Here is a 17,640-nt window from a genome sequence, read left to right on the forward strand (position 1 = left end):
TCGTTCCTCCACTTCCGTGATTGGAAAACTTCATACACGTGGTGCGCAGCGCTAAACTTTAGTCATTGTCGGCCACAGCGGAAGATATCTACAGACAACAACGTAATGTGGCAACGTGAAATGACAAGTGACGTCGATAAAGGTCGAAGTGCATTGTGACAAGCCTGGGATCTCAAATAGCGGATCAACTCGACGATCATGGGAGCATCAGTTATGAAAAACTGCGCCTACAAACACACATGTGACTGTCGCTCCTTCTAAGGGCACATTTTTGTGCGCTTGCTGGTGCCAGGCTACATAAATCTGAGTTATTATTCGCTTGAATAGCAGGGCGTGGCCAAAATAGGTAGTAATCGTGAAGGATGCGGTTACTTTTGCTAGAAACACAGCCTTCATGATGCAAATCAATCAAACGAGAACGGAAACAGCCGCAGTGACCTTTGATTTCCTGTTGTTTTTGCCTCATTCGTAGCCTAGCAATAGGCTTAAGTGTATCTTTAGGCCGCCTCGTTATAGTGCGATGAAAAGCGGATGTAATACGCACTCGACACAGATTGTTATAGATGACGCCGTCTTCAAACTTCCTGGCGGTAATGAGCCACAGAGACTTGTAAGGCGTCGTCAGGGTAGCCTGATCGAGCTTGCGAGCAGTCGCTGTGGTCACACACAAAAGAACATTCGGCATCGAAACATCACGTTTCTTCTCGGTTGGGTGTTCTTTGTTAAAAAAAATGACGCCCAGCGTGTTCGCCACGGTCCTAGTGTTCGTCGGTGTTCACGCCCTGGACACCCCGACTCCGAAGCCACTGGGTCCCGGTGACGGCCAGCCTCAGTTCCCCGGTCCGGTGCCCATAATTGAAGTCAAAGACGTCGGAGTCATCGGTGGTGAGAGCTGGGACGATTCGCTGAGTAGTGTTATTTAGAGTTTGTCAGATTGTCATTGAAAAATTACAGAACGGTCCCGCAAAGGTTAACTTCAAATTTTCTCAATTTTGTTATGCGCAAGAAGATAGACAAATCAATTATGTTATAAAGCAAGGCTCCATTACAATTTTTGGACCTCGGGGTTGTTTTCTAGCCCTTCAAAGCGGCCCTGCAACACTTTTGGAACACGTTTAGAAAACGCTGTGCAGTCGAGGCTCCTAAGAACGCACCAACCATGCATTATATAGCGCAGATGGAATTTAGGAATAATTCTCAATCTCAACTAAAAATCACTCAATTTTTTTTCTACAAACTATGTCATTAGCCCAAATTATTTTGCCATATACCAAACGCTCATGGCCGGTGGCTTATTTGAGCATCGTAAGCTGCATATAGCTACTGTGGCAGTCGCTGCCTGCCACCACGTGCCCACGATCACACTCAAAGTTGAGCTGCGCGGCTGAGAAAAAAAATGGCAGATCCAACATAGATTGGAAATCGATAATATGCGAAGCACGATTGAGGAAGGTTGATATGCCACGTTAAAATCAGCACTATGTAAACTTTACGATGCGGACGTCAGTTTTGCCGTACATCACTTCCATTTCATGATTATCATGTTTGAACGTGTCATTTACCTTCGTCGTCCATCCACGTCATGTGATACCAAATTTGGTATATCTGGAGCTAGCAAAACGGACACGAGCCGGCTATGAACGTAACATGTAGTCATGTTTTACCTCATGTAATGATTACGTGTTTGGACGTCTCATTTACATTCACGGTCTATTCACGTCACGTGATACCAAATTTGGTATATCTGGAGCTAGTGAAACCGCCGCAGCAGGCTATGAGCGCACATGTAGTCATGTTTTACATGTCACGCATGCCCTGATTATCATGTTTGGATCTGTCATATAACCTCGTCGTCTATTCACGTAACGTAATACCAAATTTAGTATGTGTGAAGCTAGCGAAACGACCGTGAGCACGCTATAGAGGCACGGCCTGTATCATGTTTTACAGCGAAAGCAGTTACGGGAGCACAACTCATGTCTCACGCAGCGCCGTAGTTGTCCGCCACCGCTGGCTCCACCGTTGGTGTCCGCAACCACATCGCAGGAAATTAGAATAGAAAAAACCTAGTACCTATCACACGTCCTTCGGCAAGCCGAAGATGCCGCCAGAGCGCAAGGACTCATGGCTGCCACCTAGGGGAAGGAGACAATTCTGCCACATCTTGCCGTTTTTTTTTCTTTAATAAAGTTATTTCGTCCTCCTATGGCTCAAGGGACTCGAACCCGGGTCCGCTGGAAGCCACCCTAGTATTCTACCATCGAACCGCGCCAGTGCATGGGAAATGTTGCCAACTTGCCTTAGGCGAGCTTGATGTCGGGAAAGTAATCACGTTAATACGTCTTATAAAGCGTTTTAAAACAGCGATAGACCAAGCCGTCATCGCACAATGCAAATGGCATAACGAGTGGGTCATCCAATGCTCCAACCTACTACAAAAGCTTGCTCTTGAATTAACTGTATTGCATACCCACTCCAGGCATAATTCCTCCATTCACTCCATGAACAATTGGCACAAAATTCTTCGCAATAGTTTAGCAGATACCATGCTTGACGAATGACGAAAAATAGCATAGCGAATGCAGGCCTACTGCTCCTAAATATTTATTATTCATTCTGTAGTGAGCATGAAGCAAGTGTGCTTGCAGCAGTTACCCAATGAGTGTTTAGTAAAGGCTCTGAAAGGCCGCTCTTCCAGTTTTCGCTGTACTGTGCTGCACCTTCCGCGCAGGCCAGGCGTTTTTTACATGACACGCATTAAATATTTATCATACTTAAACGTGCTATTTACCTTCATCGTCTATTCACATCCCGTAATACCAGATATGATATACGTGAAACTAGCGAAACGACTGCGAGCGCACGATGAGCGTGGCGTGTAGTCAAGTTCTTACATTATACACATCTCGTGATTATCATTTTTGCACCAGTCACATACCTTCGTTATCCATTCATGTCCCGTAATACCAAATATGGTATATATGAAGCTAGCGAAACGACCACAAGAACATCATTAGCGTGGCATGTAGTCATGTTCTAACATGACACGTATCTCATGATTACTTAGTTTGCACCACATACTTTGTTATCCATTCACGTCCCGTAATACCAAATATGGTATATGTGAAGCTAGCGAAACGATTGCGAGCGCATTATGAGCGTGGCATGCAGTCATGTTCTTACATGACACACATCTCATGATTATCATGTTTGCATAAGTAACATACCTTCGTTATCCATTCACGTCCCGTAATACTAAATATGGTATATGTGAAGTAGCGAAACGGCCCGCGAGCGCAACATAAGCGTGGCATGTAGTCATGTTCGTACATGACGCGCATCTCATGATTATTATGTTGGCACCAGTACCATACCTTCGTTCTCCATTCACATCCCGTAATACCAGATATGGTATATGTGAAGCTAGCGAAACGATTGCGAGCGCATTATGAGCGTGGCATGCAGTCATGTTCTTACATGACACACATCTCATGATTATCATGTTTGCATAAGTAACATACCTTCGTTATCCATTCACGTCCCGTAATACTAAATATGGTATATGTGAAGTAGCGAAACGGCCCGCGAGCGCAACATAAGCGTGGCATGTAGTCATGTTCGTACATGACGCGCATCTCATGATTATTATGTTGGCACCAGTACCATACCTTCGTTCTCCATTCACATCCCGTAATACCAGATATGGTATATGTGAAGCTAGCGAAACGATTGCGAGCGCATTATGAGCGTGGCATGCAGTCATGTTCTTACATGACACACATCTCATGATTATCATGTTTGCATAAGTAACATACCTTCGTTATCCATTCACGTCCCGTAATACTAAATATGGTATATGTGAAGTAGCGAAACGGCCCGCGAGCGCAACATAAGCGTGGCATGTAGTCATGTTCGTACATGACGCGCATCTCATGATTATTATGTTGGCACCAGTACCATACCTTCGTTCTCCATTCACATCCCGTAATACCAGATATGGTATATGTGAAGCTAGCGAAACGATTGCGAGCGCATTATGAGCGTGGCATGCAGTCATGTTCTTACATGACACACATCTCATGATTATCATGTTTGCATAAGTAACATACCTTCGTTATCCATTCACGTCCCGTAATACTAAATATGGTATATGTGAAGTAGCGAAACGGCCCGCGAGCGCAACATAAGCGTGGCATGTAGTCATGTTCGTACATGACGCGCATCTCATGATTATTATGTTGGCACCAGTACCATACCTTCGTTCTCCATTCACATCCCGTAATACCAGATATGGTACATGTGAAGCCAGCGAAACGACCGTTTGAGCCGCGGCTACGAGCCCCGGCGAGCGTTCCGCGCTCACCCAACATCAAACGCGCCAACACGGCTCGTTACAGCTCTCACAGCTGGGACTGTACTGGGTTGTTTTCTGTGCGCGCTGGATGCCGCGGCCACTGTCAAATGTCATAATTCTTGCCGTTTCTTGCCCAGACAGTAACTGCTAGTCAGCTCAGTGTACGCCAATGGCAACAAGCCTGCCATTGTATACACAGACATCTGGTATCACAAGTTCAATAAACATTTGACGGTCAGCCCTTTTTACAACCTGGCTCTGTTATCGCTCTTTCTAGTTTTTCCCGCATAGATGTGTTCGTATCTCATTTGCGGTTCTATTTGAAAAATAATGCATTGAAAGGTCAATTGAAATGCAAAAGAAGATTCTCAATGTCACATTAAATAGAACTATTCAAGATACGTGCCACATTTAAACACAATGCACAATAAAACTCTTCTCGAATTGGCGGCAACCCATGCCCCTACCGGCGCTCTGCTGGGGTAACTCGAGCGCCCCTTAAGCGCGAAGTTCGGAGCTGGCAGCTACGTAGACCACCGCCAACTGGGCAGGTCGTGGAGGAGAGATTGGGGGGAGTGACCGTAAGTTAGCTCCCTGCATGCGTAGGAGGCGACAGAGGAAGAGCGTAGGACAGGAGCGGGCACGCATGCGCAGTGAGTGTTGTCACGCCACACACTGAATCGAGCTCCACTCTGAAAGTCTGAAAACAGTGGGCGTTTTAGTTTTACACACAAATATTAATAATAAATGGGCAACTAAGTTCACCGATGTTCAATACAGCCAGAAAGTATGGCGCCAGCTTGCAATTTTCGACGCTAGTTTGGTGCAAAGCAGCCACCGACGGCAACCCTGCCGGTGGCATTTATCCGTCAGGTTCACGCATTTCTGTTTTGCGAGTCTTTCAGGCATGTTGTATCACTGCCCTTTACTAAACATGCTTTGTTAATCTTTGAGGTAGTAGTGCGGTTTTATTGCATTTTGAGTTTTGCACACGGGTTTACAAAGAAGCTTTCGCTTTACGTGCTCCGATAACTTGTATGTTGTGTTCTCTTTATGAAACACCAAGCTTTGAGAGGGTAGTATAGTCACCTCCTTTTACAATCACAAATTATCACGTGACAGTGGTATCACTATGGTAACACGCACCCCATTGTTTTTTAGCCAAGTGTTGCCCCCTTCCTTTCCTATGGAAGTTGTGCAGCAGAATTTACCCAATTTCTGCGACACACGCACAATCGTGGTGATCGTTTCTGCAGCGGAACTTCTGTCGCAAATGTTAAGTGCCTTGAATTCCAACAGGAATTACCCAATGTTTGCGGCCCATACCTGTTATTCTTAGATCCCGGACATGAAAGTCTCGACCAAGAATAGCCTTCACTGCTAAAATTTTCGCGGCACGTGATTCGCTAAGCGCAATGCGCTAGAATCATCGCAGCCCCGAAAAGTGTGCGTCAGGAGAAGAATATTTTTATTGGGCAGCATGAGAGGCTAGCCTGGAAAGCGGGCTTCTAGCCTGCTAAAAGAAAAATCGAATGAAAGAGGGTTGATTGTCGTATAGCATAGTGCGTCACTGCATACACTGCCCCGTTCGGGCTGAGACACATGCCAAAGTCTCTACATTAGCACGAGCTCTAACGACGAGAATCTGAACCTGTCTTCTGAGAAATGTGAGAAAGCTCTTTAAGCTGCGTTGGGCGCGATCTACACGTCCCCAAGCACTTCTCCTCCGAAAATGGTCGGCAGTCTGTGAGGCGCTTTAGTCACATGTCCTTCGACCGAGCGCAGACCCACAGGTTGTGATGAATATTCTATGAAAAGGGCAGGCAGGCTGCCTCGGTGGGTATATAGCTGTCAGACTGCTCCTTCCATATTTCCTTTGCGCCCTCGTATGTTTGCGTATACTTTTCAAGAATGTAACTTGAGTGCTGCTCTTTCTTTTCTTCTAGGAAAGTGCTCCTACGGTGGGCTAATGCTGGAACCAACCACGCTGAACCTAATGAAAGAGCCCTGCGAAGCCTGGACTTGCGACGCCGAAAACTACACAATCACCATTCAGAGGTCAGCTGCCCCACCTTCACCTGTTACATCCGATGTGCTCCACATTAATTAAGGCAGTACTGACTCAAAATTTCTAAGGCGAGATATCTTGTGGGATATATCAGTGAAGAGGGGGAAAGAAGACTTGCGATAGATCTGTGTCGACGCATCCATGCATCGTACACGAAATATTAACAGACAATATAGTCTAACATATTTGAAATCAATTTCAGAGTGAATGATGCGTCGCTGCACGCAAAACGCACTTTTGGTTTTAGTGTAAACAACCAACCGACCCCTGCCTAACTAGCTTGTGCTGGCAACCTGATCCTTGCGAGTACAAAGGCTCATATCCTTGCTACGACAGTGCACATTTAGGAGTCACACATACTTACCATGCACCAAGAAGCCTTCGTTGAAAAGAGTTGTGAAGGCGGTGTTCATGTGCGTGCGGTTTTGTGTGCTCAGACGAAAACTGTTCTGGGTCACGTCTCACTCGTCGCTTTCTGAAACCGAAACTGCGACTGAATGCTATAAAACCATCTCCAAATAATTAACCCTCGCCCGCCCCAGCAAACCAGCTTCGCAGCCGTGATAAGTGTGTCGTCACCTGCCTATTGTAACAAAAGACAAAAACAAAATACAACATTTTGATGTTGTTCTAAGATGCATGCCTCATCAAACGCTGAGAGGGACCGCTGCATCGGTTGCTTCACCGTTAGTGATTAAAAAAGTATCCCCTTGTGATGACGTCATCACGACATCAGTCACAGAAATTTGTGAAGTCAATATGACGTCACATTTCAAAGTGGAAGCAATCTGCTCTTTGTAGAGTGCGTAAATTAACTTGCGTCCCGCGTCGGCGTCTTCCACCGACGGCGGCACATTAGTGATGCGACAAATTACGGGATTATGTCAACATGTGACGTCATAATTCTCAATCTCTTCCAAATATTATGCTTGCCTTTAACTTTCAGCAAATCGTGACCCAGCCTACAATGTGCTGTTAAAAACATTCTGTATCTTATCCTTCTCAGCGAGCACTTCCCAATAAATGCTCTTAAATCGAGTCTTATTAAAGGCATTTTGGACCACAATATACCACTATGCATTTCACCTATCAGTAACACCCATATCAATCGTAGCGAAGGGTCTGTGATTGCTGACTTTCAAAGAGCGGACGACATCAGCATGCTAACACTTAGACTACGAGTTTTCAGATGATTCACAACTCGCGTCTGACGCGTCATGTGGCATATAAGCTCTCTGGATTACGTTCAAATCAATTATATGTTTTGTATCGATAAGTATATACCCCCAAAACCAGGAAACAGCAGAGGTTTAACCCATGGATCACGCGTGAGGTTATTCAGTCAAAACGTCACGTGAATAGCCTTCGGAAAACAGCAAAAAATAACCAAAACCAGTCGATAACTTTAAAACTGCAGAACACTAGTATACTTGTCCCCGAGATAAAACCAAAGCGGCAAATGATCATTACATCAAAGTAACTCTGCCGAATTTTATTGCAAATAACCCTCGCAGGCTCTGGATACAATTCAGTGTAAAGGGGGCAGTGACACAACTATCTGCAGAAGAAAAACAAGAAAAAGCTGAGTGACAACTTTTTTCAGTCAGTATTCACAGCTGAAAACAAATATGTACCTCGATTAGTTCTCTCATTACCACGACCATCGATGGCCTAATCAATATAGGTGCCGGTATCATGAATCTTCTATCGAATATTGATCCCAAGTCTCGATAACGAATTACTTAAAAGGTACGCAGAATGGAGTAGTAAATATTTCGGAATACTTTTTAGGAAGTCCTTGCAGCTCGTAAAATTACCACCAGACTGGAAATTAGCTAAAGTTATACCAATACATAAATCTGGAGATAAAGTTCAGGTATCGAACAAAGTTCAGGCCTACACCTCTTACAAGTACATAGTGCAAATTACTAGAACATGTTATTTCTAAACACATCTCATCTTTCCTTCAACAAATTCACTTTTTTCTCCCAATCAGCATAGATTGCGAAACGGCTTATCGGCTATTACATAATTGACTGAAGTTGTGCATGCCCTTGCACATATAACATCTATTGCAGCAGTCAGACAGATAAGGTCCTATTAAATTTTTCAAAAGCATTCGACAGTGTCTGCCAGAATAAATTATTTGCAAAACTGGAAGCCGTCTTAGGTAACACTCCATTCACCTGTTGGATTAAGGTTTTTTTTTTTTGCTCAATCGAAAACAATTCGTATTATTTGAACAAGCTACATCAAAAACCGTTCCTGTATCATCAGGCGTACTACAAGAATACGTTCTTGGATTTTTAATCTATATTAACGACATTGCAACTAACATTAACTCCAACATTAAACTTTTTGCTGACGATGGTGTTATATATGTCAGGAAATCAATAGTCATACAGAACACCTTGTGCAACGTTCCTCCCTAAGCACAGCATCGGAGTGGTGCAAACAATGGCAGGTGTCAATACACGCAAAGGAAAATACGCTGTGATCACAATAACTCAAAGAAAATAACTCTCACTATTCAACTATGCAGTCGATGGCACCATGCTACCTAAAGTAAACGAACATAAATATTTAGAAGTGACGCTTACTTCGGACCTTAACTGGACCCAACACATGAACAACGTCACCGCAGCAGATACGCGCAAGTTGATTTAAATGTGAAGCATTTCTTAGCGCGAACTTCGGCGACTTTGAGAGTATCCATCCATCCATCCATCCACCCATCCATCCATCCATCCATCCATCCATCCATCCATCCATCCATCCATCCATCCATCCATCCATCCATCCGTCCGTCCGTCCGTCCGTCCGTCCGTCCGTCCGTCCGTCCGTCCGTCCGTCCGTCCGTCTGTCTGTCTGTCTGTCTAGCCGCTTACGTTTGGGTGCTCTCGTGGTCACCCCCTTAACTTGACGTGAACCAAAATTAGCATGGGCGGGTAAGATGGTTTGACGAACATGACGCGCTGATCAAGACATGAATAATCTGACAATCCAGTCGCGTGCGTCGTCAAACACTTCCCGTCAGACAGCGGCATATATCCACGGGCGGGTATGTGCCGCTGGTATGTGGGTATGTGCCACAGGTGATTGGCACTTAGTATCTACCTAGGAACGACGAGAACACAAATTCCCATAAGAAATGCCCATAAGTAAACTGCCCATAAGAAGTCCATGCCAAGGATAACATCTCTCGAGCAACGCTGTAGGACTACGAAGTCTGCAGGATAAATACGGCCGTTAATGGTGACTCTCGCTGTCTAGATTCCTGCAGGCGTTACGAGATGACCTCCGGCTGTGCGGATTTCGGGGCCTTCCCAAGCTGTCCTAACTTTTTTCAACTGCGCGGCGAACGGCCCACTGATGACGGAATAGTCGGCTCCAGTATCGACGAGAGCGGTCACACTGTGGCCGTCGATGAGCACGTCGAGGTCGCTAGTTCGCAGTCTCGAGTTATAGTTAGGGCGTGGCGTCGCGTCACGGCTGCGTCGGCTTGTTCCGCTGCTTCCATGTTGCGTCGCCAGGTCACCTTCGGTAAATGAGGTTTCGCCGTGAGGACTTTGCATGGTTGGCGTCGAGTTCGGAAAGCTCCGTCGCGGCGTCGTCGTCGGAGGAGGATCTTCGGTAGTTCGTCGCACAGCAACCGCACCTCCATCGGTTGCTGCCCTTAGTTTCCCGGATACGGGCTAGGAGACCGACCCCGCGTTGGGCCAGAGTACTGCCGGTGGTGCGGTGACATGCGGCGACTGGGCGACGGCGAACGGGAAGGACTTCGTGGTGTCCATTGAGTTCCTTTCAGGTAGTCGGCAATGTCACGTGACCGTTCCCCTGACTGCGGACGTGGTGCATTGACGGCGAAGCCACGCAGTCCCATCTGTCGGTACTGGCAACGGCGGTAAGTGTGCCCGGCCTCGCCGCAGTGGTAGCACAATGGGCGGTGGTCAGGGGTGCGCCAGACGTCAGTCTTCCTTGAAGCGTAGCGCTGGCCGGCCGGCGAGTGGTATGGCGTCGGTGGTAGTGGCGGCGGTGCCTGGCGGAAGAACTGCGGCGGGGCTGTGTCCTGACGAGGGCGTGGAGGAGCGTTGCGGCGCACTGCAGTGGCGTAGCTCATTGCTTCCGGTTCAGGCTGCGGTACTTCTGCGATTCTAAGCAAGTGCCGCACTTCTTCGTGGACAATGTCAGCGATCAAATTGGCTTGAGGCTGCGTTGAAGGCAACAACTTCTGCAGCTCCTCCCGTATGATCGCTCGAATCATCTCGCGCAGGTCGTCGGTACTGAAGGCATCAGCGCAGTTTAATGAGGCACGGCGGTTGTATTGCGTTGTGCGCATCTCAAGCACCTTTTCTATAGTTGTGGCCTCGGCAAGAAATTCGCTGACAGTCTTGGGCGGATTCCGGAGAAGTCCCGCAAACAGCCCTTGCTTGACTCCGCGCATGAGGAACCGGAGCTTCTTTTCCTCAGCCATGTTGGAGTCGACGTGTCGAAAGAGCCGGGTCATCTCGTGGACAAAGAGGGTTATGCTTTCATTGGGAAGCTGCATCCGTGTCTCCAGCAATGTGACAGCCCTTTCTTTGTGGACGACGCTCGTGAACCTGCGCAGGAACGTCGTCTGAAAGAGTTCCCGGGTTCGTAGTGTGGATTTGTGGTTTTCATACCACGTCTTCGCGGCGTCTTCTAAGTAGAAATAGACGCGGCGTAATTTTTCCTCGAGGTCCCAGGTGTTCAAGGCGGTGACTCGGTCGTATATTTCGATCCAGCTTTCCGGGTCCTCGCCTGACGTTGGGGGTTCCTTGGGCTGCCGGAGAATGACTGGGGCAGGCTGCACGGGGGTGGTCATGGTTGCTGTAGTTAATGTCGGGATCCGGGTCTGCCTGGCTGCTTCAGGAAGGGGCCCGTACTCTGGTTGTAGTCCCCTCTGCCTGCGGCTCTGCCTGCGGCTTGTTGCCTGTTCAGGGTTGGCATCCGTGTCTTCTTTACCGCTTGGGCTGGGCTCGCGGCTTGAAGGGGGCGTCCGGAAGATCAAAGAAGCAGCACCTCCACCAGATGTCACAGGGTCGTAACGTCGACAAAGAAACTGACAGTAGGATGAAGGTTAAACTGTTTATTTGGGTGAACTTGTGCCCGGTAAACGGAAAGTCGGATCACAGTAGCAGACCTGCACTGATAGCGGCGAACGGATCGTCAGTCGTCGATCAATTGACAAGCGGCAAAGCGCCTCGGCCTTTATACACTTGCCGTCGAATGTTCTAGCGTTATAGCTAGCGTTGACGTAGGCTCCATAAAAATCTGTACAGTTCGTGGAGTGGGCGTGATCTTATCGAAATGATCTACTACAGTCCAGAAGCTTCTCTCCGGTTTGCGCTGAGAATTACGTAGTGTATTGGGGCGATAACAAAATTTGAAAATAAGAACGTGGCAATATTTTGCACTCGCTTTTTGCATTGCCCTCCAGCTACGCTCTCAGATGAGAGCATCAGTATTGGAAATAAATAAATAAAAAATAAATAAATAATTACAACCCATATTGTTGAAATTCATGCCGACATCATGATGTCACTCCTGTGTAACATAACAAGAGGTCACATTGCGACGTTATCAGACGACATTGTCGCTTGGTCGAAGAATGTGGGCCAATCATGGAGGTAGCGCACCAAGCGAGGTGCAGACGTTTTTCAAGGACGTCGACTGAAAAGAAGAGGACGCCTTAGACTAATCTTAGGCGAATTCATTCGAAACACTTTTTAGCTCTCGACGTAGTGAAAGCAGATGTTAGAGATATTGACCAGCGCCTATGACTACAGACGGGGTACTCTTCGTGTAGCAACTCGAAACGACCCTTTTGGATCTCAGTTCAACCTATTCGTTTTCACAATGGTACACGTGCACTCACAATGAATATTTTGGCGTGCAGAAATCATGACTCCAGTGTTCGTGACAGATAGTTTAAAACTTATGTAGGCTTCGCAAATTGTACGTATGCCAAGTATACATCTAAGCAACTTCAATTAAGTGATGATAACATGCACGTTCAAATTACTTAGTTGATTTATAACGTTTTAAGCTTGATAGTAAAACACCTAAGCCGTTCATCTCTCACAACTTCTGACATGTGAGGCTGTCATGATGCGCTTTGGCTGCATGCAATGAAGTAATGCCTTATCTCTAATAATCCCTCATTATTTAGTGGAGGAAGGTCTCAGCTTTAGTACGCATACGCACATGTTTAACTCTGCTGTTTTCTGTAGGGAGGTTGTCATTTATATTACCTCAACTACTCCATTTCTATATTCGCTGCAGCTAAAAAAAGACAAAAAGAAGCTTTACGAAACCAAAAATCAACAGCTAAAAAAAAACTACAGCCAACTGCATGAAAAATCGGCGCGGTATTTTAGGCCCCCACCTAATGACGACAAGATTTTACCACGGTTCTTTTTACACCTTAGCTGTACCACTGCGTATGCTACCTTTAGGTAGCATAGTTGCACTGCATCTGTTTTCTAAACGCCGCTAGCAACCATGCACTGCGGAGAAGCTGACGCGCAAGTCCCCCACCCCCGCTGCAGCGAACCGGTTCAACAAGAGGGCTTCCTCGACAGAGCTTCCATTCCCTCAATAGCACTCCGAAAATCCACTGTCGAGGCTGTGAATTCAACTTCTGTACTTCCATGACAGAATCCAGAAAGCAGGCGTTTCTGCTTTCATCGCAGGTCATCAACATGCCAGACATATCGATCAGCCCTGCAAAAATGTAGTGTGGATTTTTCACATATCTGTAGTTGCTAGCCGGACCTACGTGCAACTCCGCTCTCGTGGCGAACATATGCAGTAACTTTAAATGTATTGATCCTGCAGCCCCGCCATGCTCCGGAAGCTTTCTGCGCCTAACGTGGCATTCCACTGCCTCAAAGATCGGAGGTAGATCGCTTGTTCTCGCACTGCTTCCGCGACCAGCATACCTTTGACCAATTTACGATGTCATGCGACGTTACGTCACTTACCACCACTGCAACACCACTATAACGTCACAATAGCGTCAAAATTTCGGAGATTTGTGACGTAATTATGACGTCATCACGTGACGACTTTTTGCATCACTCGTGTTGACGCCGCCGACGCAGGACGCTGGTCAATTTTTCCGTTTGATGGGGAATTCGCCTTAAAGAAAAGATAACGTGGTAATGGACAGTTCACTTGCAGGAGAACATTTTGCAATAGAACGTTTACACGCACACATTTATGCCCAAGCTGTACCCGCGGTATACAAACACGTCACAGGATACTAGCCACGCACCGCTATTCATTAAAAAAAAAAACAGTCCAGTGTCGCCTAAATAGACCGTGCGGGCTTTTTGCGGTCCATGCATGCTTTTTCAGACCATGGTTCAAGTAATTTTTGTTATGTAAGACAGCGTCTGTCCAAACCTGCTTATTTTCTTCTTTCTTTGCACATAAACTCTTCGAATTCAAAAGGCATCAAGTGTAGGTTGTCTCGTGCGATGCTCGGAGGCTGCTTGTTCAGGTATACCACAGGGGGCATGTTCTCTTTTACTTCAATTGAATTCTCCGCTTCTTTCATAGTTCTACACACGTATAAAAAAAGCCCACGTAAAATACCCTACGCTTCACTTAGCTTCATTGTCTATGCTGGATTCGCGTAGAGCGGAAGGACACGCTAGGCACAAAAGGCATATTTCACATTGCTTTGTGTGTAGCAGGCTCGGTGTTCAACAAAGACAAAACGGGATCAAAATCAGTGACGTCATTCTTTCTCTCTCCATCTGGGACGCCAAATGAAGTGCAATTGTGTTCACTTGGAGTCAGATTGATCACAAGTTACCGATGAACAAAAACACGCCTCACGTATACAGCGCAAAATGACTTGCAAAAAGACTTGCAAAAAAAGTTCAGAAAAGTTCATTTTTATTCATTGGTTTGTGTGTTTGACATTATCAACGCAAAGACATATTCCCATCCCCACTCTTTGGCTCCAGTGGGGAATAAAACCTCGATTCGTCAAGTGAAAGCGTCTGCTCATGGTTAAAAAAAAAAGTCAAATAAATTCTCAAAAGTAGTTTGAGGGAACGCTGTGAATCCTTTTGAATTTCGCCTGCTGGGACCATAAGCTTACAATTTTTGTTAGAAAGCGAGTTTCAAAAAAAAAAATGCCGCCACATCCACGAAGTGAATGATGATGAGTGGGCGAAGCTCCGGAGGTAAACCTGGTAAACCATGAATCCTCCGTACATTTTGCCCACTCGATTTTATTGCAACGCTCCCCCTAGCGTACGTCGCCGCACTATATCGAACGATGACACGCGCCATATGTGGCATCATTCCTATTTTATAACACCTCGCATCTTTCATAATCAACTACACGTACCGCCGTCTAGTTTATAACATCTTGCATCTTTCGGATGGACGGACGGACGGACGGATGGATGGATGGATGGATGGATGGATGGATGGATGGATGGATGGATGGATGGATGGATGGATGGATGGACGGATGGATGGACGGATGGATGGATGGATGGACGGACGGACGGACGGATGGACGGATGGATATGGCTGTACCCTTTAGATCGGGCGGTGGCTAGCGTAATACTTAATGCCGTCAGCTACAAGTACCGCCATCTAGTGAACACTGCAAGAACTGCACGAGAGGTGGCTACATACAGGGGACGCACAGCCCACGCCTTAAGGAGCTTTGCTCCTAAAAACGGTACATTTTTTTAATGAGTGTGTTTAGGTGTAAGAAGCATACACTTCAATTGTGAAAACGATACAAGATTACCGGCCTGGTCTAGGGCACTAGGTGCAACCAGATCAGTAACAGTCACCACCATATATTCGGGCAAATCAGAAAATTTTTAAACATTATCCTGCTACTATTTTTAATTTATGTTACTTTTTTCTGACAGATGCGGGGATTTCCAGGTGCCACAAAACTGCGAGCTGGAGGCCGCCCTTGAAGCCTTCCCCAGCTGCTGTCCAATTCTCATCTGTGGAGGGATTTGAGCGCGCGTGCCACTCAACGCAAGGGGCGCGATTTTTTTTTTCGTGAAGGCTGTGAATTACACAAAGCGTACGTGAAATAAAGAAAAATAAATTTAAGTTTATTCCCAGCTTTGAGAGTGAATATCGCCATGATTTCCCCTTTTGATGTACTTTGAGTGAGACGCCCGTTTTTAATGACCTGCTGACTCTAAGGTCACGGGATCAAATCCCGACCGCATATCAATGGAGGTGAAATGCTAGAGGCTCGTGCACATATTCGTACGTTAAAGAAGCCCAGCTGGTATAAATTTCCCAAGACCAGCACTTATGATGATATTGCGTTTCTGGACGTAAAACAGTAATCAAAACTTATTAATTTTTTTCTATAGAATGGAGCAACTCGACCCCAAACAGGCGTCCGTAAGGTTCTCGCTTAAGAGGAGGAGGGCAAGTCCTGCCGCAGTGGTAGAACAAGGGTAAGAGCACTGTCCTTCATCCAGAGCGCTTCTGCGGCACCGAGACCCGTTAGCAGCAGTTTGTAGTGCTCTCGCTTGGAAAAGTTGAGTAGGCGCAGTCACGTGACCTTTGAACGTCGGACCAAGGTAAAGGTATATAAATACTGTGAGCATTGTTTATGCGTCCCATCTTTTCATCTGTACATACTCATCATCACTAGTCAAGCTTAGGTTGTGGGGCACATACTCGAGACAATAAAGAAGAGTCTTGAGGGTACTGGACGCCATCTTACAAGTGGTGGAGGTGCTGCCCGATTCCTACGTCCTCTCGCGCTCTCGGACAACCCCAGCGTCTTCTAGAACACATCCCTGGAGCTCCGTTCAGGCCGCCGCTTAAACGTCCTGGGTTCGGTAATGTCGCAAGCCGACCAGCCCAGCGCAGCAGCTGCGCCAACGCTCCCAGCTTCTCCCCCCCCCCCCCCCCCCAACACACACCACTGGCAGTATTACTCTTCGTTTACTCTCTTTTGACGCCGAAAAAAATGAACAGTATTGCTCACTTCGTAAAGAGTGTTAAATGTTATTTGTACTATGCACTCTTCACAGGGTACAATTCACGCTCGAAAAAACAATAAGGAAAAAATAAAATAAGTAGATTGTAAGTGCAAGAATGGCCGGATCATGTAGAAGTATCAATAGACAGAAATATTTACCTATTAACAGCATCACTCACTGACTACGTATTTACTCGATAACACTAGCCCCATTGACGTTAAGTAATGTACTTAACAGTAGCAGTAACTACCCTTGGTAGCAGTAACTACGCTTGGTTATCAAGATAAGTTTCTCAGTGCGGACAAAGGTGTAGCTAGGGGAGAAAAGATTGTCGAGCATTCGACAATTCCCCCTTCCCCTCCGCTAAATCTTTCAATTGTGCATATGTTTATTCGCGCGAAGAAGCTAACAGCAAATACAATATGAAACAGTTCTAGCTATACGCATCTAAAGTAATCAAGGCAAGTGTGGGTAATAAAATACAAATAAACGTAACGATAACGCGTTTCTTATGACTACTTACGGCAATATCGTCACAGGTATATATCATTTGTAAACGCACATTAATTCGTCATGAATTTATTTGCGTAAACGTTTAGGCAAGTTTCCAACCTCGCCGAACCGGAAGTCGATGTCGCAGATGCAAAACATCCCGTTGCACCAGGCTTCCTTGGCGCCCCGCCGGAAGCACTCGTCTTCGCATTCCATTTCCGTGCAACACGTGACGACAGAAATTGCCGCCATGCTGCAGATGACGGCCATCATGAGCCGAGCGTTGGCAATCGAGAGGGATTTCCCGTGCGCCGAGCGTCGCATGCCAGCCTGACTTTGTGCGGCTCGATGTTCGTCTGCTGAGAACACAGATCGGACGCAACAGGGTGTCGCACATAACTTGAGCCAAAAGTTTTTAAGTAAAAGACACTTCAGGGGTGAATTGAACCAAATGCGTACAACTCACACTAGCCTGTAGGTACTCAGGCTATTTCTTTTCTCCCCATACTAATTAATTATTAATTTTCAATCACCTGTTTTTTATTATGGGCTGGAAAGCCAAAATGTGAACACTGCGATGTAAAACACTTTCATACACCACCGACAAAATTGTTTCCTGTATGGTACGTCTAGCGCTGTTATTATTTTCCACGTTGTAAAGAAAGCCTATATAGCAGCACTATAGCAGTGCACTCCCGGTCCGTCACACG

The 17,640-nt window shown here is 46.3% G+C and overlaps 1 protein-coding gene across 1 annotated transcript; it reads left to right on the forward strand.

Moving 5' to 3' along the window:
- The first annotated feature begins 609 nt into the window (after positions 1 to 609).
- LOC119179904 (uncharacterized) lies at positions 610 to 15,550 on the forward strand. The gene is made up of 3 exons (XM_037431019.2): positions 610 to 885; positions 6,301 to 6,412; positions 15,353 to 15,550. Exons 1-3 carry the CDS (start codon positions 732 to 734, stop codon positions 15,447 to 15,449), a joined length of 363 nt encoding a protein of 120 aa, XP_037286916.2. The 5' UTR covers positions 610 to 731; the 3' UTR covers positions 15,450 to 15,550.
- The last annotated feature ends 2,090 nt before the right edge of the window (positions 15,551 to 17,640 follow it).

Source organism: Rhipicephalus microplus, chromosome 7 (genome assembly GCF_043290135.1).
Source record: "Rhipicephalus microplus isolate Deutch F79 chromosome 7, USDA_Rmic, whole genome shotgun sequence".
Classification (NCBI taxonomy): domain Eukaryota; kingdom Metazoa; phylum Arthropoda; class Arachnida; order Ixodida; family Ixodidae; genus Rhipicephalus; species Rhipicephalus microplus.